Here is a 15,587-nt window from a genome sequence, read left to right on the forward strand (position 1 = left end):
CATCATTTGAAAATATTTTCTCCCATTCCATAGGTTATCTTTTCGTGTTTTTTAAGAATATTTATCCAGTGTCAAGGTCAGAGAAGAATGTATACCCTTAGAGGAAGAAAGCATAAAGAAAAAGACTAATACAATAAGAACAGAAAAAAATTAAAAATTCTCTTATAATTACAGATATTCCCAAATAAAAAGACAGATGACAGAGGGAAATATTTTAGAAATATATAAAATGTCAGACAGAGGGACAATATCCTTAATATATAAGTAATTGTAAGAGGAGAGCACAATTAGATTGAACAGCCAGGGAGACTTTGGAGCACACAGCCTTGAAGCTGAAACCTGGAGGAAGCACATGAACCAGGGACATGAACCAGTCTCAGAGGTAGGGAAGCATTAGGCCCGTGCAGGCAACTGATAGCTGGAGGGTCAGAGGTGGGCAGTCCTCCCGGGACCTGTTTCAGATGCTCTTGCATGTAAAGGTTTAAGTGAGACAGTGATATGACCAAGTTTGCCTTTGAAAAGGGCCTCTCTGGCTGTATAGCAGGCAGGCGGAGGTTGGGGTTTCCATTTAAGAAGTCTCTTCAGAAGACCAAGGTATTGATCTCCAAAATGGGATGGGTTCACCCAGGAGTTGGGTGAGACACAGTCATTAAGATATGGGAAGGAAATATTGGGACTTCTAATTATATTCATATTCAGATATTAACCACCCAGTTATACATGTGTATAATTTAAAACGAACGTATATATTGAGGACATGTTCCAAAAATGTTACTGATTGAATGTGTAATCAAGAAAGTTTAGGGCTGCTGGTCTAGGTAAGATATGTGGCTGGCCTGGAGCAGAGAGGCAGCAGACGAGGTGACTAGAGGTGTATGTTTTGGAATGTTTTGGAATCTTGGTGTGCATTGGAAGTGGAGGTGGGGCAAGAAGGGGTATCAGGAATGACTGCTGGGGGTCTGCCACAGGCACAGGTATTTGCTGAGATGGGGAACTGGAGGGGAAGCAGATGGAAGCAGAGGGGCAGAGGGTGGAAGATCAAGCATTTGGTTTTGGACATGGTAGTTTTGATCTGCCTGTGGGACTCCACATGGAGACACCGAAGATAGCTGGGTATACAGCGCTGCACCTGGAGCTCAGTCCTTTGAGGCCTGCACGTTGTTGATCTGGCCTGAGTGTTGGTCAGGGCAGACCAGGTCATGCAGCAGAACCCCTGGGTCACTGGTGTATTTCTTACCCCACTGTGTGTCTGGTGTGGCCTCTGCTTGTTGTGGTCACTGAGGATCCAGGCCAGCAGGGCCTCCAGCTCCACACACCCTCGCTCCACCTTGTGGGCCGTTGCTGCTCCTGAAGTGGAAGGGACATGGTCTCTCTGCTCACGTTTCCTTAGCCAAAGCAAGTCACTTGGCCGCCCCTAACTCTAAAGGGGGAGGGGGACGTGCCATCCTACCCTGGGCCCAGGAAGGCACAGAGCCAGAGAGAACGGTGAGCAGCACTGGCGACTGCCATGTAATTGTGTGCAAGAGCTGATGGGCTCGGCCGTTTTTAGCCGATGGCAGTCGAGTAGCACTGGGCCCGCGCAGCACAGAGCACTGGGCTCCTCTCTTCGCTGCCTTAGGGCACGTCCTGGGGGCCTAGGGCAGAACACCACTCAAGCTGAACAGGAAGGTCCCGTGACTCTGCTAGAAAACGCAAGTGTCCTGGGGACCGAGGGCCACAGAAGTGAGGTGGGTCTGCCTGTGAGCTGCCAGGGCCGGGTGGGGTCCACCCCGGAGGAGGCTGGCAGCCCCACCACAGCCCTGCACCCGCTTCCCGCTTAGCTTCCCTTCTGATGCTGCATGCCACGTTACTGGTGTCATTCCTGAAGCATGAAACCACTGCTTTTAAGCACTAACGTGGTTAAAGAGTAATTGTAATTTAGGATACCAGAGCAGGAAATTAGAGCTCAGCTGGGTAGTTCAGCCAAGCAGGGCTGGACAAAGCCAGCCCAGGACAGAAGCTGTTTCAGTTTAGCTCAGTGTTCCTTCTCCATGTGCGAGACCAAGACCATGACCGTGCTGAGCATTTCATGTCCTTGTTCGTTTACTCTGCACAACGGGCCTTTCAGGTAGATTCCATCAGAGTGAGGGAACCGAGGCTCAGAGAGTCGGACTGTGAGGAGTGACAGGCCATCTCTGTCTCCACTGCTATGCAGAGCCCAGGTTTGGGAGCACGGTGCCTCGCACTTTACAGGTGCTCCCGCTGGAGGGAAGCACCGCAAGGGCCCCAACTGCCTGAGGGGCTGTTTTACTGGATGGGAGCCGTGCTCTGAGTCTTCACCCAGCACTCTGTTCCCTCCCCTGGCAGAGGAATCAGGCAGGTTATTAAAACATCTAACTTGGGAACAGTAAGGTGAAAAGCAAATCACTGTCAATTTGGAAATCGGAGGGGAAGCAGGTGCCATTCCTGCACCTGCCTCCTGACTCTCACACATTTTCCCAGAACTGCAGCCCTTCTGCCTTTCTGGGCGCATCTGAGGGTTGCTCACCGGGGCTCGTGGAAGTGGAGTCGGTCCCCAGGTTGGTCCCTGAAGGGCTCCAGTCCTGGTGCTAGAAAGGTGGACACGTCCACGGCAGCAGTGGGTATGCTGGCTGAGGTCACACGTCCAGGAAAGAGAGGGTGGCCAGTTCCCAACAGTTTTAAACCATTGGGTGTCAGAGCAGCGCATGGGAAGCGGCTGTTTGGAAGCAGATAGGCTTAGTTGCATAGAGACTCTTGCAAGCGCTGAGCATTTATTGCCTAAGGAAAGTCTGAGAGCTTGTGCCAGCTGCCCTGCAGAGGGCCTGTGGGAAATGAAGCCTCCTCAGCGTCAGGTGCTGGGAACAGGCAGACCAGCAGGAGTTACTGTGGGGGCCTGGCCTTAGGTATCATTTCTCCTGTTCAGTTTGGCAGGTGCTGTTTGACTGGAACACACTAAGGTATACTTTTGTTTTTCATCTCCATAGTGCAGGAACTATATTGATATAAACAAGCTCATTCACTGAAGTTTTCCTCAGTAAAGAGCATCTTTTGGGCTTCCTTGGTTCCTAGATTTGGCTTCTGTTCTTTCAAGAAAGGTCTCTCTCTCTCTCTCTCTTTTTTTTTTTTTTTTTAATTTTATTTATTTGGTTGCACTGGGTCTTAGTTGCAGCAGGCGGGCTCCTTAGTTGCGGCTCGCCAGCTCCATGGTTGTGGCATGCGAACTCTTGGTTGCGGCATGCATGTGGGATCTAGTTCCCTGACCAGGGATCGAACCCTCCCCCCTGCATTGGGAGTGCAGAGTCTTAACCACTGCACCACCAGGGAAGTCCCAAGAGAGGCCTCTCTTTATCTACCCATCAGTGCTTCATATTATTGCCCTAGTTTCACAGCTCAAAGTGGGGAAAAAGAAGACAGCCTCCTTAAAGTATAAATGACAACTTTCATTTGGTGGCATGCAATGAAAAATCTTTAAAAATATATACCTTCTCAGTTTGCTCAAAGAAGGGGTTTTGCTCTTTTAGCAGGAAATGGTTAAAAAAAAATTTTTTTTTTAATGACGGCTCCATCCACAGGAAGTTTTCTTAGGCTGAGCTCAGAGACACAGCCTTTCTCATTAAACGTGATGAGCGCAGCCTCATTCTTATTTTGTCTTGACCTTAAAATGGGGACAAGGCTTTGTTGTTTAAAATCTTCATTTGTTATCTGCCTGTTTTCCTTTGTTAGCAGAGAATGAGAGTGAACCCCTCCTAGTCTTGATGTCCTGCATGAACTGTTTTCCAGCTGCAGATTGACAGAGTATCAGACAGGGTTCACTTCTTAACACCTGCTGCTTCCATATAATACAGAATTTCCAGCTCTAGCCTCGCAGAGGACATGGTAGTGTTTATATGAGGTGGGGGCCTTTGGGAATGATTGTACTGTTATTTTTCCTATTTCCTGTTCCAAAGACAGACTTTGACAGCTCAGACCTCTTACAAAGAAATAATGCTTCCATTGTTCAAAGCAGTTTAATTATGTTTGAGTATCTCTTTCGAAGGCACAGAAGGAGAAGAAAAAGAGAGGTAGGAAAGGGAAAGCCCAGGTCAGATAAGCGAGCAGACAGAGAAGCGATGGGGCCAGTTTCTTGGTCTGAACTGCTGGAGGGGGTGTGAAGACTGTCGTTCTGAGAAGATGGGACGGATGGCCAAGAGCTGAGCAGACCAGACCAGTTCGTTTTTCTTCTAGTGTAACCTTTATTAATTTTTTCTGACAGTACAGTCCTGTCTTGCATAGGATTTTGCGGACTCAGTAGTTTGGCTTGCTGGATTTTGTTTGGTGTTGTCATGTTCCCCCGGTCGCTTGGGATCCTATGTGTCTCTGTGAATGGTCTGACCCAAGAATGTTTGTCTCGGACATCAGGAAAGATGGGCTGCGTTCAGTTCCACATGGACCGTGTGCTCGTACATGAGCCTCGGTTTCTCATCTGGAACCTGGGACTTATATACAACATTTTAGCCCAGAAGGCATGAGGCCTGGCAATTGATGTCGAAAAGCCAGAACGCTTAAAAAGTCAGCCATATTGGGCTTCCCTGGTGGCGCAGTGGTTGAGAATCTGCCTGCTAATGCAGGGGACACGGGTTCGAGCCCTGGTCTGGGAAGATCCCACATGCCGCGGAGCAACTAGGCCCGTGAGCAACAACTACTGAGCCTGCGCGTCTGGAGCCTGTGCTCCGCAACAAGAGAGGCCACGATAGTGAGAGGCCCGCGCACCGCGATGAAGAGTGGCCCCCGCTTGCCGCAACTAGAGAAAGCCCTCGCACAGAAACAAAGACCCAACACAGCCAAAAATAAATAAGTAAATAAATAAATAAATAATTAATTAAAAAAAAAAAAGTCAGCCATAAATGTGAGTGAACTTCTGTGGAAGGACCTATTTTGGCACCAGAGCTGAGGTCAGTTGCGGGAGGGTCCTCCCACTGTGGGCACTGTGAGCCAGTAGGTGTCTCCTTCACTGCCCTTCCTGCCCATTCCCGTCCTGCTTCTGGGACAGCATGCACCCCTGTGTCTGGCTTCCACCTTCCACAGCGGTGAACTGGCACTGCAGGTAGGAGCAGTCCTTACGGCCAAATTCTGGTGGTTGGTTGTTTGCTTAGTGCCAGATGCAGTTTCCTGCTTCATTGAGTTTATTTGATCTGTCGAGGCCAGAAACTCCTTTTTGATTGTTTGCTTATGAAAGTGGTTTAAGTCTTAAAATTAGAACCTTCAGGTCCTGTCCTGAGAGATTAAAGGGCTCCTTTGGCCACTCCAGGGTGGCTTCCTTTGTCCCCAGTTCTCTGTCCCTCCTAGGTTTTTACGGAGACTCTCAGGAAGGATTCAGGCGTGCTCAGCACCCTTACTGGCCTGTTCCAACCCCAGGGGAAGGGAGATGCCATGGGAAACTCTGAAGTGCGGGTGATGGCACATTAATGATCATGGGCATTGAGTCTGGCTTGGCAGGGACAGAGGGAAAGGCCACGAAGGTGAAGTAAGTGGCAGTGTCGCAGGAAACAAAGTGGGGCCAGAGAGGATGGTCACGTCCCAGGTCTCAGGTTAGTCCCTGGGACGGGGGATGGCCGCCAGTGTGGGTTCTTGGCTTTGCGCAGGAAAGAATTCAAGAGCGAGCCATAGTAAAGTTATTAGAAAGTTTATGCGGGGACTTCCCTGGTGCGCAGTGGTTAAGAATCTGCCTGCCAACGCAGGGGACACGGGTTTGAGCCCTGGTCCGGGAAGATCCCACATGCCGTGGAGCAACTAAGCCCGTGTGCCACAACTACTGAGCCTGCACTCTAGAGCCCACAGGCCACAACTACTGAGCCCACATGCCACAACTACTGAAGCCCGTGCACCTAGAGGCTGTGCTCCGCAGCAAGAGAACCCACCGCAATGAGAAGCCTGTGTACCTCAACAAAGAGTAGCCCTGCTTGCCGCAACTAGAGAAAAACCCATGTGCAGCAACGAAGATACAATGTAGCCAAAAATAAATAAATAAACTTATTTTTTAAAAAAGGAAGTTTATTCAGGGAGATACACACTCCATAGACAGAGTGTGGGCCATCTCAGAAGGTGAGAGGCACCAGGGTACGGGGTTGTCAGTTTTTATAGGAGTGGGTAATTTCATAGGCTAATGAGTGGGAGGATTATTCCAACTATTTTGGGGAAAGGATGGGGATTTCCAGGAATTGGGCCACTGCCCACTTTGTGACCTTTATTGGTTGGCCTTGGAACTGTCATGGCGCCTGTGGGTGTGTTATTTAGCATGATGTATTACAGTGAGCATATACTGAGGCTCAAGGTCTAGTGGAAGTCAACTCGTCCACCATCTTGGAGCTAGTTGGTTCTAACCAGTTTATGTTGTGTCCTCGATGGCTGTCATTCTTTTAAAGGTTACGCCCTGCCCCCTTCCTGTCTCAGCAAGTGCTGAGGTGCTCAGGGGCTGCTCAGGTGGGCAGACGGCTGTGGTCTCCTCAAGTGTGGTCAAGTCATACTTCAGACCAATAAAACTAGAATTTCTTTTTTTTCTGTCTTTATTTTTATTATTATTTTTTCTTTTTCCTGTTTTGGCCATGCTGCACGGCATGCACGACCTTAGTTTCCTGACCAGGAAGCAAACCCATGCCCCCTGCAGTGGACCGCCAGGGAATTCCCCAAACTAGAATTCCTGAAGCAAGTTCCAGGCATTGATATTTTGTAAATTTCTCCAAAGATTCTAATATACAACCAAGTGACTGTCAACCAGAGTAACTTTCAGTGTAGATGCTTGGTTGAAGACACAAACTATGAACTAGAAAAAAACTGTGGAACTCTTAAGTGTAGTGGGAGCCCAGAGAAGTTGGTTGTGGTTCTGATAATTTTCTGCATTAATGATCATGGGGCAGTAATTCTTTGATCCAACATTCACTGAGCACAAACTGTAGGCGTGGCGTTGACTTAGCTACCACAGAGACAAAGGTGAAAGACAGGGTCCCTGCTGGAAGGACTTCATCTGTTGGAGAAAGAGGGCCAGACCCCATGATTATGCTGCTGAGAGAAAAACTTTTCCAGCATAAATTTAGATCTGAAGTAATTGATAATAGACAGATTAACAGGAGAAAAGTTTATTATGCATGTGGGAGTGCTCTATAAAGAGAGTAGCTCCCCAAACAGCCAGAGGGAAAGGGTTTATATTGCCAGTTTCATAAAGGGGAGGGGCAGGACTAGGGCTTTTAGGGCTTTTAGGATGGAAGGTTCCGATGAAGCTTGTTGATACAGTGTTTTTAGATGTCCTGTGCCCAAGGTCAGTCACCTCCCTGACTGGAGACCTCCCCAAGGGCGGTTTGTGGCAGCTGCTCTTCTAGAGCTCTGCCTTAGGCAGAGGAGGGAATTTCCAATGAGATTTCTTTCTGCATCTGTTAGAAATCAGATGTTTTCATTTTGAAGTAATTTTCACCATTTCTTTTGGGTTATCAGTCCCCACATTCCCCCCAGTTGAAACTTCCCAAGAAGTTTCACAAGCAAGGAGCTGGTTGATTGCTGCAGAGAGAAGACTCAGCTGAGAAGGTGAGAAGTAGGCAATCTGCAGTAAGAAAGAAGACCTTGGGTTAGAACAAGCAAACAAAAAGAAAAACAAAGGTTAATGGTTGGAGCAGATTCTAAACCCATTTTCTGAGTCCAGAGGGCAGTCAGTCGAGAAGACATTTAAACATTGAGTTTGAAGCATTTTTAGGTGGTGGAGGGAGGATGGCAATAAGATGGATTTCCTGGTTTGCAGTTTGAATGTCTTTGGTAATGGCATCCCACACATGATCTGCTGTGGTGAAGCCTCAGAAAGGTTTACATCAAGTTGACCAGCTTCATCCGGAAGGACTTTTCAGATCCTCGGGGAAGGGGAAACTGCACGACAGCCTGGAGTCCCAGTGAGGATCTGGGCAGTCAGGTCACCTCGAGTCAGGAGGGTGTGAAGAAAATTAGAAATGTTAACTTGGAGGGTTGTAACCAGGCATTGAAGGAAACCCAAAGAATTGAGAATTTGGTGAAGACTGATAAAATGTACAAGAGGGCAGGATCTAGACCAGTTTACAGATAGATAATAAAACCTCAAAGATAATGAACAGGACTAGAAATCTGAATAACCCACAAGGGTGTGTTACAGTTTTCTGTTGAAACATAAAATTTCTCTCCACAGTCGTGTCCTTCTTTGATCAGAGATACTCAAAAGTAAGATTATTTTTCTTTATTTAAAAAAAAAAAAAGATTTGGCCTAATCATTTACGTAAGTGCAGCAAGAATGCCAGTTGACCACATAAGCCTCTTAAAAGTTTGCTTTGCTGGAACGTTTTATAAGGAATCTCAGACTTTTAAAAGTCTTTCACAGCTAGGAAGCCAAGCCAAGAACTGCAGTACCTATAGATTTGGATGAATTCCTATCTTTCTGAAGTCCTTAAAATATCCTACAGTTTTGGGGGCCTGCCAGGAAGTGACCTGTAAGTAAGGCTGGGAACTATGTAAATTAGGTACCAGGCCTGTTTTTCTAAGAGGTGTTTCTAAACATTGGTTCCATAAAGTCAGCCTTAGTTCCTTAAAGCTGTCTGGTCGTATACAATTCTGTGAATCATTTTTAAATATGCCATTCCAGTCAAAGCCTTGGTTATATAATCAGTGTTTCCAATTGTGTTCTGTACAAGGAGGACGGATTCTTGCTGAACTTATGCAAGTAACTGCATTGCCATGAAAATAAGAATAGTCAGTCAGAGTCTCTGAATTCTGGAAGGATCAGGCAGGGGGAAAAAGATAAATGTTTGTTACCAAAGTTAGTGTGCCCAATGCGCAGTGAGGCCAAACAAACCAGAACATCGGAGTTTGGAGCAGAGAAAGGTTTATTGCAGGGCCAAGCAAGAAGAACCCCGGTGGCTCGTGCTGAAAAACCCCTGATGGTTTTGGTGGAAAAGTTTTCATAGGCAAAATTTGGGGTGAGGGCTGCAGGGTGTGTAACTTTCTTCTGATTGGTTGGTGGTGAGGTATTATGGTGGTGCTACAGGAATCTTGTGCTCAGCCTGAAATTACCACCCTCCACCTGGGTGGGGGCCTTAGTTCCTGCAGAAGAAACTCAAAGATATTGTTTTGTATATCCCTTGAGGAGGAACCAGGACCCTGCCCCAAGGGTGCACTGTTGTTCTTGACTGCCCCTCCCTTGTTTCTCCATTGCCTCCCTTCCCCAATTAGCAACTGTTTGAATCTGCCCTTTGGAAATCAGGGAAGGTCAAGGAGGCTGAGTGAAGCCTATCTCCTAGAAACAGGGGGTGCAGAAGGGCTTTTGTGCCCAGGAGGGCCCCACAGAGTCCTGCTTGGTTTCAGCTATTGTTGAAAAATCCATTCATAAAACTTTTATATCACATCAGCCTGATACACTGGTTCTTTTATATATCTATACATTTATTTATTTATTTATGGCCACATTGGGTCTTCGTTGTTGCTCATGGGCTTTCTCTAGTTGCAGCAAGCGGGGACTACTCTTCGTTGTGGTGCATGGGCTTCTCACTGCGGTGGCTTCTCTTGCTGTGGAGCACGGGCTCTAGGCGCGCGGGCTTCAGTAGTTGTGGCTCGTGGGCTCTAGAGTGCAGGCTCAGTAGTTGGGGTGCACGGGCTTAGTTACTCTGCAGCATGTGGGATCTTCCGAGACCAGGGATTGAACCCATGTCCCCTGAATTGGCAGGCGGATTCTTAACCACTTCGCCACCAGGGAAGTCCGATACACTGGTTCTTAACAGTTATACTGGGATTGTTCATGAATGCTGTAAGCTAGCCATCATCAAGTTATTTCCCTGTTTATTATTTTTATAACACGTGTGTTAGGCAAGTTTCAAAAAAAAAAATCACAGAATAAAAACCTTAGTTAAATACGTGGGTTTTGTTTTATTGCTGCACTTGATATACATGAAATAATGGATTTCAAGCAATTTTACTGCATATCTACTTGTACTTTTATTCTTAGGTTGAGTTTATAATTTTTATAATCTTAATAATCTAGTATATTATATTAGGTTGTTATTCTACCTGGGTTTATTAGTCAAATAATGTGTGCACATATTATACTTAATGCTGATAACTCAGAGGGAAACCATGCACTTCAGGTGGGACTTGAACCTATATGCCGGGAGTCGAACCTGGTCAAAACCCACTGTCTTTTAATTGAGGTCACACATCTGGTCTCAGGTCTTAATGAAGCTCAGGTTCTTTATGTCTTGTCGAGTGAGAGACAAAGTGATAGGTAGAAGTGGATTTATTTAGAGAGGAACACACTCCACAGAGTGTGGGCCATCTCAGAAGGTGAGAGTCCCCGAAATATGGTGTGGTTAGTTTTTATGGGCTGGGTAAATTTCATAGGCTAATGAGCAGGAGGATGATTCCAACTATTTCGGGGAAGGGACGGGGATTTCTAGGAATTGGGCCACCGCCCGCTTTTGGCCTTTTTTGGTTGGCCTCAGAACTGTCATGGCACTGGTGAGTATGTCATTTAGCTAATGCATTACAATGAGCATATAATGAGGCTCAAGGTCTACTGGAAGTCGAATCTTCCACCATCTTGGATCTAGTTGGTTCTAACCAGTTTTTGTCATGTCCTTTGGCTATGTCATTCTTTTAAAGGTTGTGCCCTGCCCCCTTCCCTCCTGTTTCAAGAGGACAACTGCTTTTATTAAACTGACACCACTAAACTGGTTTTATTTATACATGAGCTTGAAAAATATTTGGGTTCTTATACTTCTGGGAGTTTTAGGAATATTTAATTTGCCACTTATTTCTCTTTAAGCCAATTGGAACAGAGCTCCTTAAAGGGATTTTATAAATTAATTTGGTAATAACCATCCAGGGCTAGGAAAACATCACAAATACAGTGGACCCTTGAACAACACGGGTTTGAACTGTGCGGGCGGGTCCACTCATAAACAGATTTTTTTTCACCAAAGACGTACCACAGTACCACATGATCCACGGTTGGTTGAATCCACAGAAGCAGAACCGCAAAAATGGAGGGCCAACTTCAAGTTATATTCAGATTTTCAGTTGAATGGAGGGTTGGCACCCCTAACCCCTTCGCTGTTCAAGGGTCAGCTGTAGGTTACATACGTACATACATACACACACATATGTCCATACATATGTAAACAGTCAGTCAGATACAAAGAGATCTTACTGCACTCATCCTGACAGCTGAGCCACCAGTCAGCATAATCACAGTCACACAAAACTCAGCAGTTTATGTAATGTAAGAGTTGGTTCTCATCTTTGCCCTGCTTTATTTATCTTTTTATCTGAATTTAGTTTTGGGGAAATGGAACAATTTAAGGTAAACTGCTCAAGATGAGGACTAATGCTTTTTTACTATATTTGACTTTTAAGATTTTCATTTCCCATGATATGTAATCTTGTGGAGGCAATGGACTAAATTTCAGGTGAGGGACTTTTTGAGAATACCAAGCAGCAGTCTGGGTGTTTCCACAGCCCAGCTGCGTGGGTAAAACATCCGACCTGTTTCCAATTTGTCATTTTTCCTTTTCATCCTCAGGTAGAGGCTGTGTGGAGTCCCTGAGTCCCTTAACAGCCCCCCGTGGAGGCAGGGGCCTAAAGCTCTAGTGGCTGTAGGGAGGTGGGGCTGGGGTGGGAAGGAAAAGGCCTGGCAGGGTGGACAGAAGGAGCCCGTAGAAAGGTCAGGCCCGCATACAGCCCTGTCTGGGATGCCTTCTGAGGAGACGGCTTGGGATTTCCAGACAGAAAGTAGAGTTAGGGGATCAGGGGATGAAAAATTATTGAGGAGACATCAAGGGTGGGGGGACTCTTGCTAAAGGCAGGTCAAGGGTTTAGACGTCAAAGGTGGGGGGATGAGGGACTTGATCAGATATCAAGGTGGGGGATGACTTAGCAGGATTCTTGCTAAAGGCAGGTCAAGGTCAAGGCAAGAGGGCTCAGTTCTTGGTAAAAGCTGAGAAACTAAGTGAATGTCTAATGACTGCATAAAAATTTTACAAGTCAGGTGGTGTCAAATTCTTAGCTGTCAACAAAAATGAAAAAGGGCTTATTTGAGTGTTTTTACTGTGTGATTTTGAGCATATAACCCTGAAGAAGTGGTGATACTAGTAAACTTCCATTCCCTTTTACTGATGTGAACAAGTTCTCAATACTTATATTTTTAAAAACCAAAAACAGAAGTAGAATTAATGCTAACCCCCCCTTTTTTCTATCAATAAGTAATATATAGAGACATGATGCATTTGGGAAAGTAGTGGAATCCATCTCATTTAGTCTGTCATACAGAGTGAAGTAAGTCAGAAAGAGAAAAACAAATACAGTATGCTAACACATATATATGGAATCTAAGGGAAAAAAAAAAAAAAGGTCATGAAGAACCTAGTGGCAAGACCGGAATAAAGACACAGAACTACTGGAGAATGGACTTGAGGATGTGGGGAGGGGGAAGGGTAAGCTGTGACAAAGTGAGAGAGTGGCATGGACATATATACACTACCAAACGTAAAATAGATAGCTAGTGGGAAGCAACCACATAGCACAGGGAGATCAGCTCGGTGCTTTGTGACCACCTAGAGGGGTGGGATAGGGAGGGTGGGAGGGAGGGAGATGCAAGAGGGAAGAGATATGGAAACATGTATATGTATAACTGATTCACTTTGTTATAAAGCAGAAGCTAACACACCATTGTAAAGCAATTATACTCCAATAAAGATGTTAAAAAAAAGATGTATTTTCAATAAAATTTTACTTTTCATGCTTAATAATAATTTACCAAAAATATAACATATTTGTCATTTTGATTAATGTGTATGATAATAATTATAATGATAACTCAATCCAGAAGAAAATGATTTTAATGTAGAAGAGCCTTATTGCTACAGGTATATAAATTTTTTTCATTTCTATTTATATATATATTTTTTGTTCAAGAAGGATATGACAGCTAATAAGTGGTAGATTGGATGCTGGACCAGATCATTTGACTTCAGAGCCGGCACCTTAACCACTACATCCTATGCCTTCCCTCAGTGAACGGGTAGATTGTGCATGGAATTTAAGATGCCCTTTTAAACTTCTCCTGCATCATCTGGTTAACTCCTGTATTCCTGACTTAGTGTTTCCACCAGTGGCCCTTTCCCTGGAAGCCCAGACTAGGTCAGGTCACCCTGCACCAGATGCCTCTCTCACAGCCCTTTGTCTGCCCTGCTGAGCTGAGAGCACAGCAGAGACGCAGATGGCATCCTCTGCTGCCCTTATTGTCCACTGCCCCAGGAGTGCCCAGTGCTCAGTAACGACTGGTGGATGAGCCAGGTGAATGAGTGAAAGGATTACATTGTCAGATATGCATTTGTCAACAGCTTTATTGAGGTATTATTTACATCAGCTTTGTTGAAGTATCATTTACATGGGATAAAATTTACCAACATACACATTCATGTGTCCACAACCACAGTCCAGATAAAGAACATTTCCATTACTGCAAAAGTTGCCTCGTGCCCTTTGCAATCTCTTCCCTCTACTCCCAGCCTCTGAGGTCACTGTTCTGCTTTTCTGTCTCTGTAGTTTTGCTTTTTCTGGAATTTCAGACAAATGGGATTATACAGTATGTAATCTTTTGTGTCTGTCTTATTTAACTTAGCCTAATGCTTTTCTTAAAAAAATGTATTTATTTTTATAAATTTATATATTTATTTTTGTAAATTTATTTATTTATTTTTGGCTGCATTGTCTCTTCGTTGCTGTACTTGGGCTTTCTCTAGTTGCGGCGCGTGGGCTTCTCATTGTGGTGGCTTCTCGTTGCGGAGCACTGGCTAGGCGCGCTGGCTTCAGTAGTTGTGGCACGTGGGCTCTAGAGCGCAGGCTCAGTAGTTGTGGTGCACGGGCTTAATTGCTCTGCGGCATGTGGGATCTTCCCGGACCAGGGCTCGAACACGTGTCTCCTGCATTGGCAGGCGGATTCTAAACCACTGTGCCACCAGGGAAGTCCCTAGCCTAATGCATTTAGATCCTTCTGTATTGTTGCATGTGTCAGCAGTTCAAGGTGTATTTTTTTAAACCACCTTACTTTTTTCGAAATAGTCCAGAAATAAATAACTAAACCCATTGAGGTTGAGACTTGATATGCTGAGATAAGCAGCAGTTTCCATGTGTGCTTGGGTCTCATGGGGTCCCCAGAACCCTTCAGCATGTCCGTGAGGTCAGAGAGATTTCATGGTAACACTGAGATGCTGTTTGCCTTTTTCACTTTCATTCTCTCATGGGGTTTCGGGAGCTTTCCAGATGCTGCGTGACGTGTGGGATTGCAGCAGATTGAATACAGAAGCAGATACGAGAACCCATCTGTCTTCTGTTAAGCTGTCTGACTTAAAGAAATTTGTAAAAATCTCACTAAAATTTTTCATTTTGGAAAATATAATCATTTTTTTATAACAGATGTTAATTATATTAACATGTACTGGGTTGTTTATTGTTATTAGATGACTTAATAGATATTTTATATTTTTCTTTAATTTCTCATAAAACAAATCATGAACAGAAGCTCTTTGGGGCCCTCAATTTTTCAGTTGTAGAGAGGCCCTTAGTCCAAGAAGTTTGAGACTCTCTGGGCTAGGGACATTTTTTAACAGGAGATCAGGAACAGGATGAGGAAGTCTTGGAGCTGGTTGTGGATTAGAAGAGAGTCTTGAGACCTGGGGTGATGACCTGGCCCGAGGTGCCCAGAAAAGGGGCCTCTGGAGGGTATGCGGGCAGAAATATGAGAACATGCAGTGATGGCCAGAGCCTTGTTCTCAGCGCCTGCTGCCTCCCGGGACCTGGTGTGGCAGGTTCTGTCGCATACGTGCTTCCTCTGATAGGTAGCCCACGCTTGCTTGCAGGAGGGCAGTCAGAGGCTCAGGGGCAGCCACTCTCTTGAGGTGAAGTTGCAGCTACTGTCTGACATGAAGTTGGGCACTTTCTGAGGATCTGATGGCTGTGCTGGGTTCTGATCCCAGGGCACACAAAAGAAATCAGCAGGACTGTTTCTTTGGCTTTCAGGAAACACATTTTACCCTTCTGGTAGAGTTCTAAGCACAAATTAAAAGGAAAAGCAGGTGGGAGGCTCCTCTTATCATTGGTGATATTCTTGTTGGAAACAGTAGGTGTGGATCTTGGTCAGTGATTTTGACGATGCTGTTACTAAACCACAGCAGACTCACTCCTGTCTTTGACCTGCTCACTGCTCTTCTCTTGCAGGCGAAAGAGCCTGTGCTTCCGACTGAGGAAGATACTCCTCTGTGTCGTGGGGTTGTACGTGGCCATTCCATTTCTCATCAAACTGTGTCCTGGGATACAGGCCAAACTGATTTTCTTGAATTTCGGTAAGTGCTGTGTGTCCATTTTTCCTTTCATTTTAGTAAGAGTTCATTTTCATGGTGATTTATGTATTTATATATTCACTACTCAGATCAGGAAATAGAGCCTTTTTATTGTCCAGAAGGTTCCCTTTGCCCCTTCCCAGTTAAAAGATGTTTGTAACGAGGGCATTGCTCTTCAGGGTTGGCATTTGTGTGCACAGGTGACTACTGCAT

The 15,587-nt window shown here is 45.4% G+C and overlaps 1 protein-coding gene across 7 annotated transcripts in view; it reads left to right on the forward strand.

Annotated features, from left to right (window-relative positions):
• ABHD12 (abhydrolase domain containing 12, lysophospholipase) overlaps nt 1-15,587 on the forward strand; it is a 73,578-nt gene that overhangs the window by 32,457 nt on the left and 25,534 nt on the right. For all 7 annotated transcript variants that reach the window (XR_014254559.1, XR_014254560.1, XM_082428611.1 and 4 more), the window contains exon 2: nt 15,253-15,377. Coding sequence is in view for 5 of the 7 variants with exons in the window: in XM_082428611.1 (XP_082284737.1) it covers nt 15,253-15,377 (125 nt within the window). In the remaining 2 variants the exon portion in view is untranslated. The remainder of the gene's footprint in view (nt 1-15,252; nt 15,378-15,587) is intronic.

This window comes from Balaenoptera physalus (genome assembly GCF_965194825.1).
Source record: "Balaenoptera physalus genome assembly, chromosome: 16".
In the NCBI taxonomy this organism is placed as follows: domain Eukaryota; kingdom Metazoa; phylum Chordata; class Mammalia; order Artiodactyla; family Balaenopteridae; genus Balaenoptera; species Balaenoptera physalus.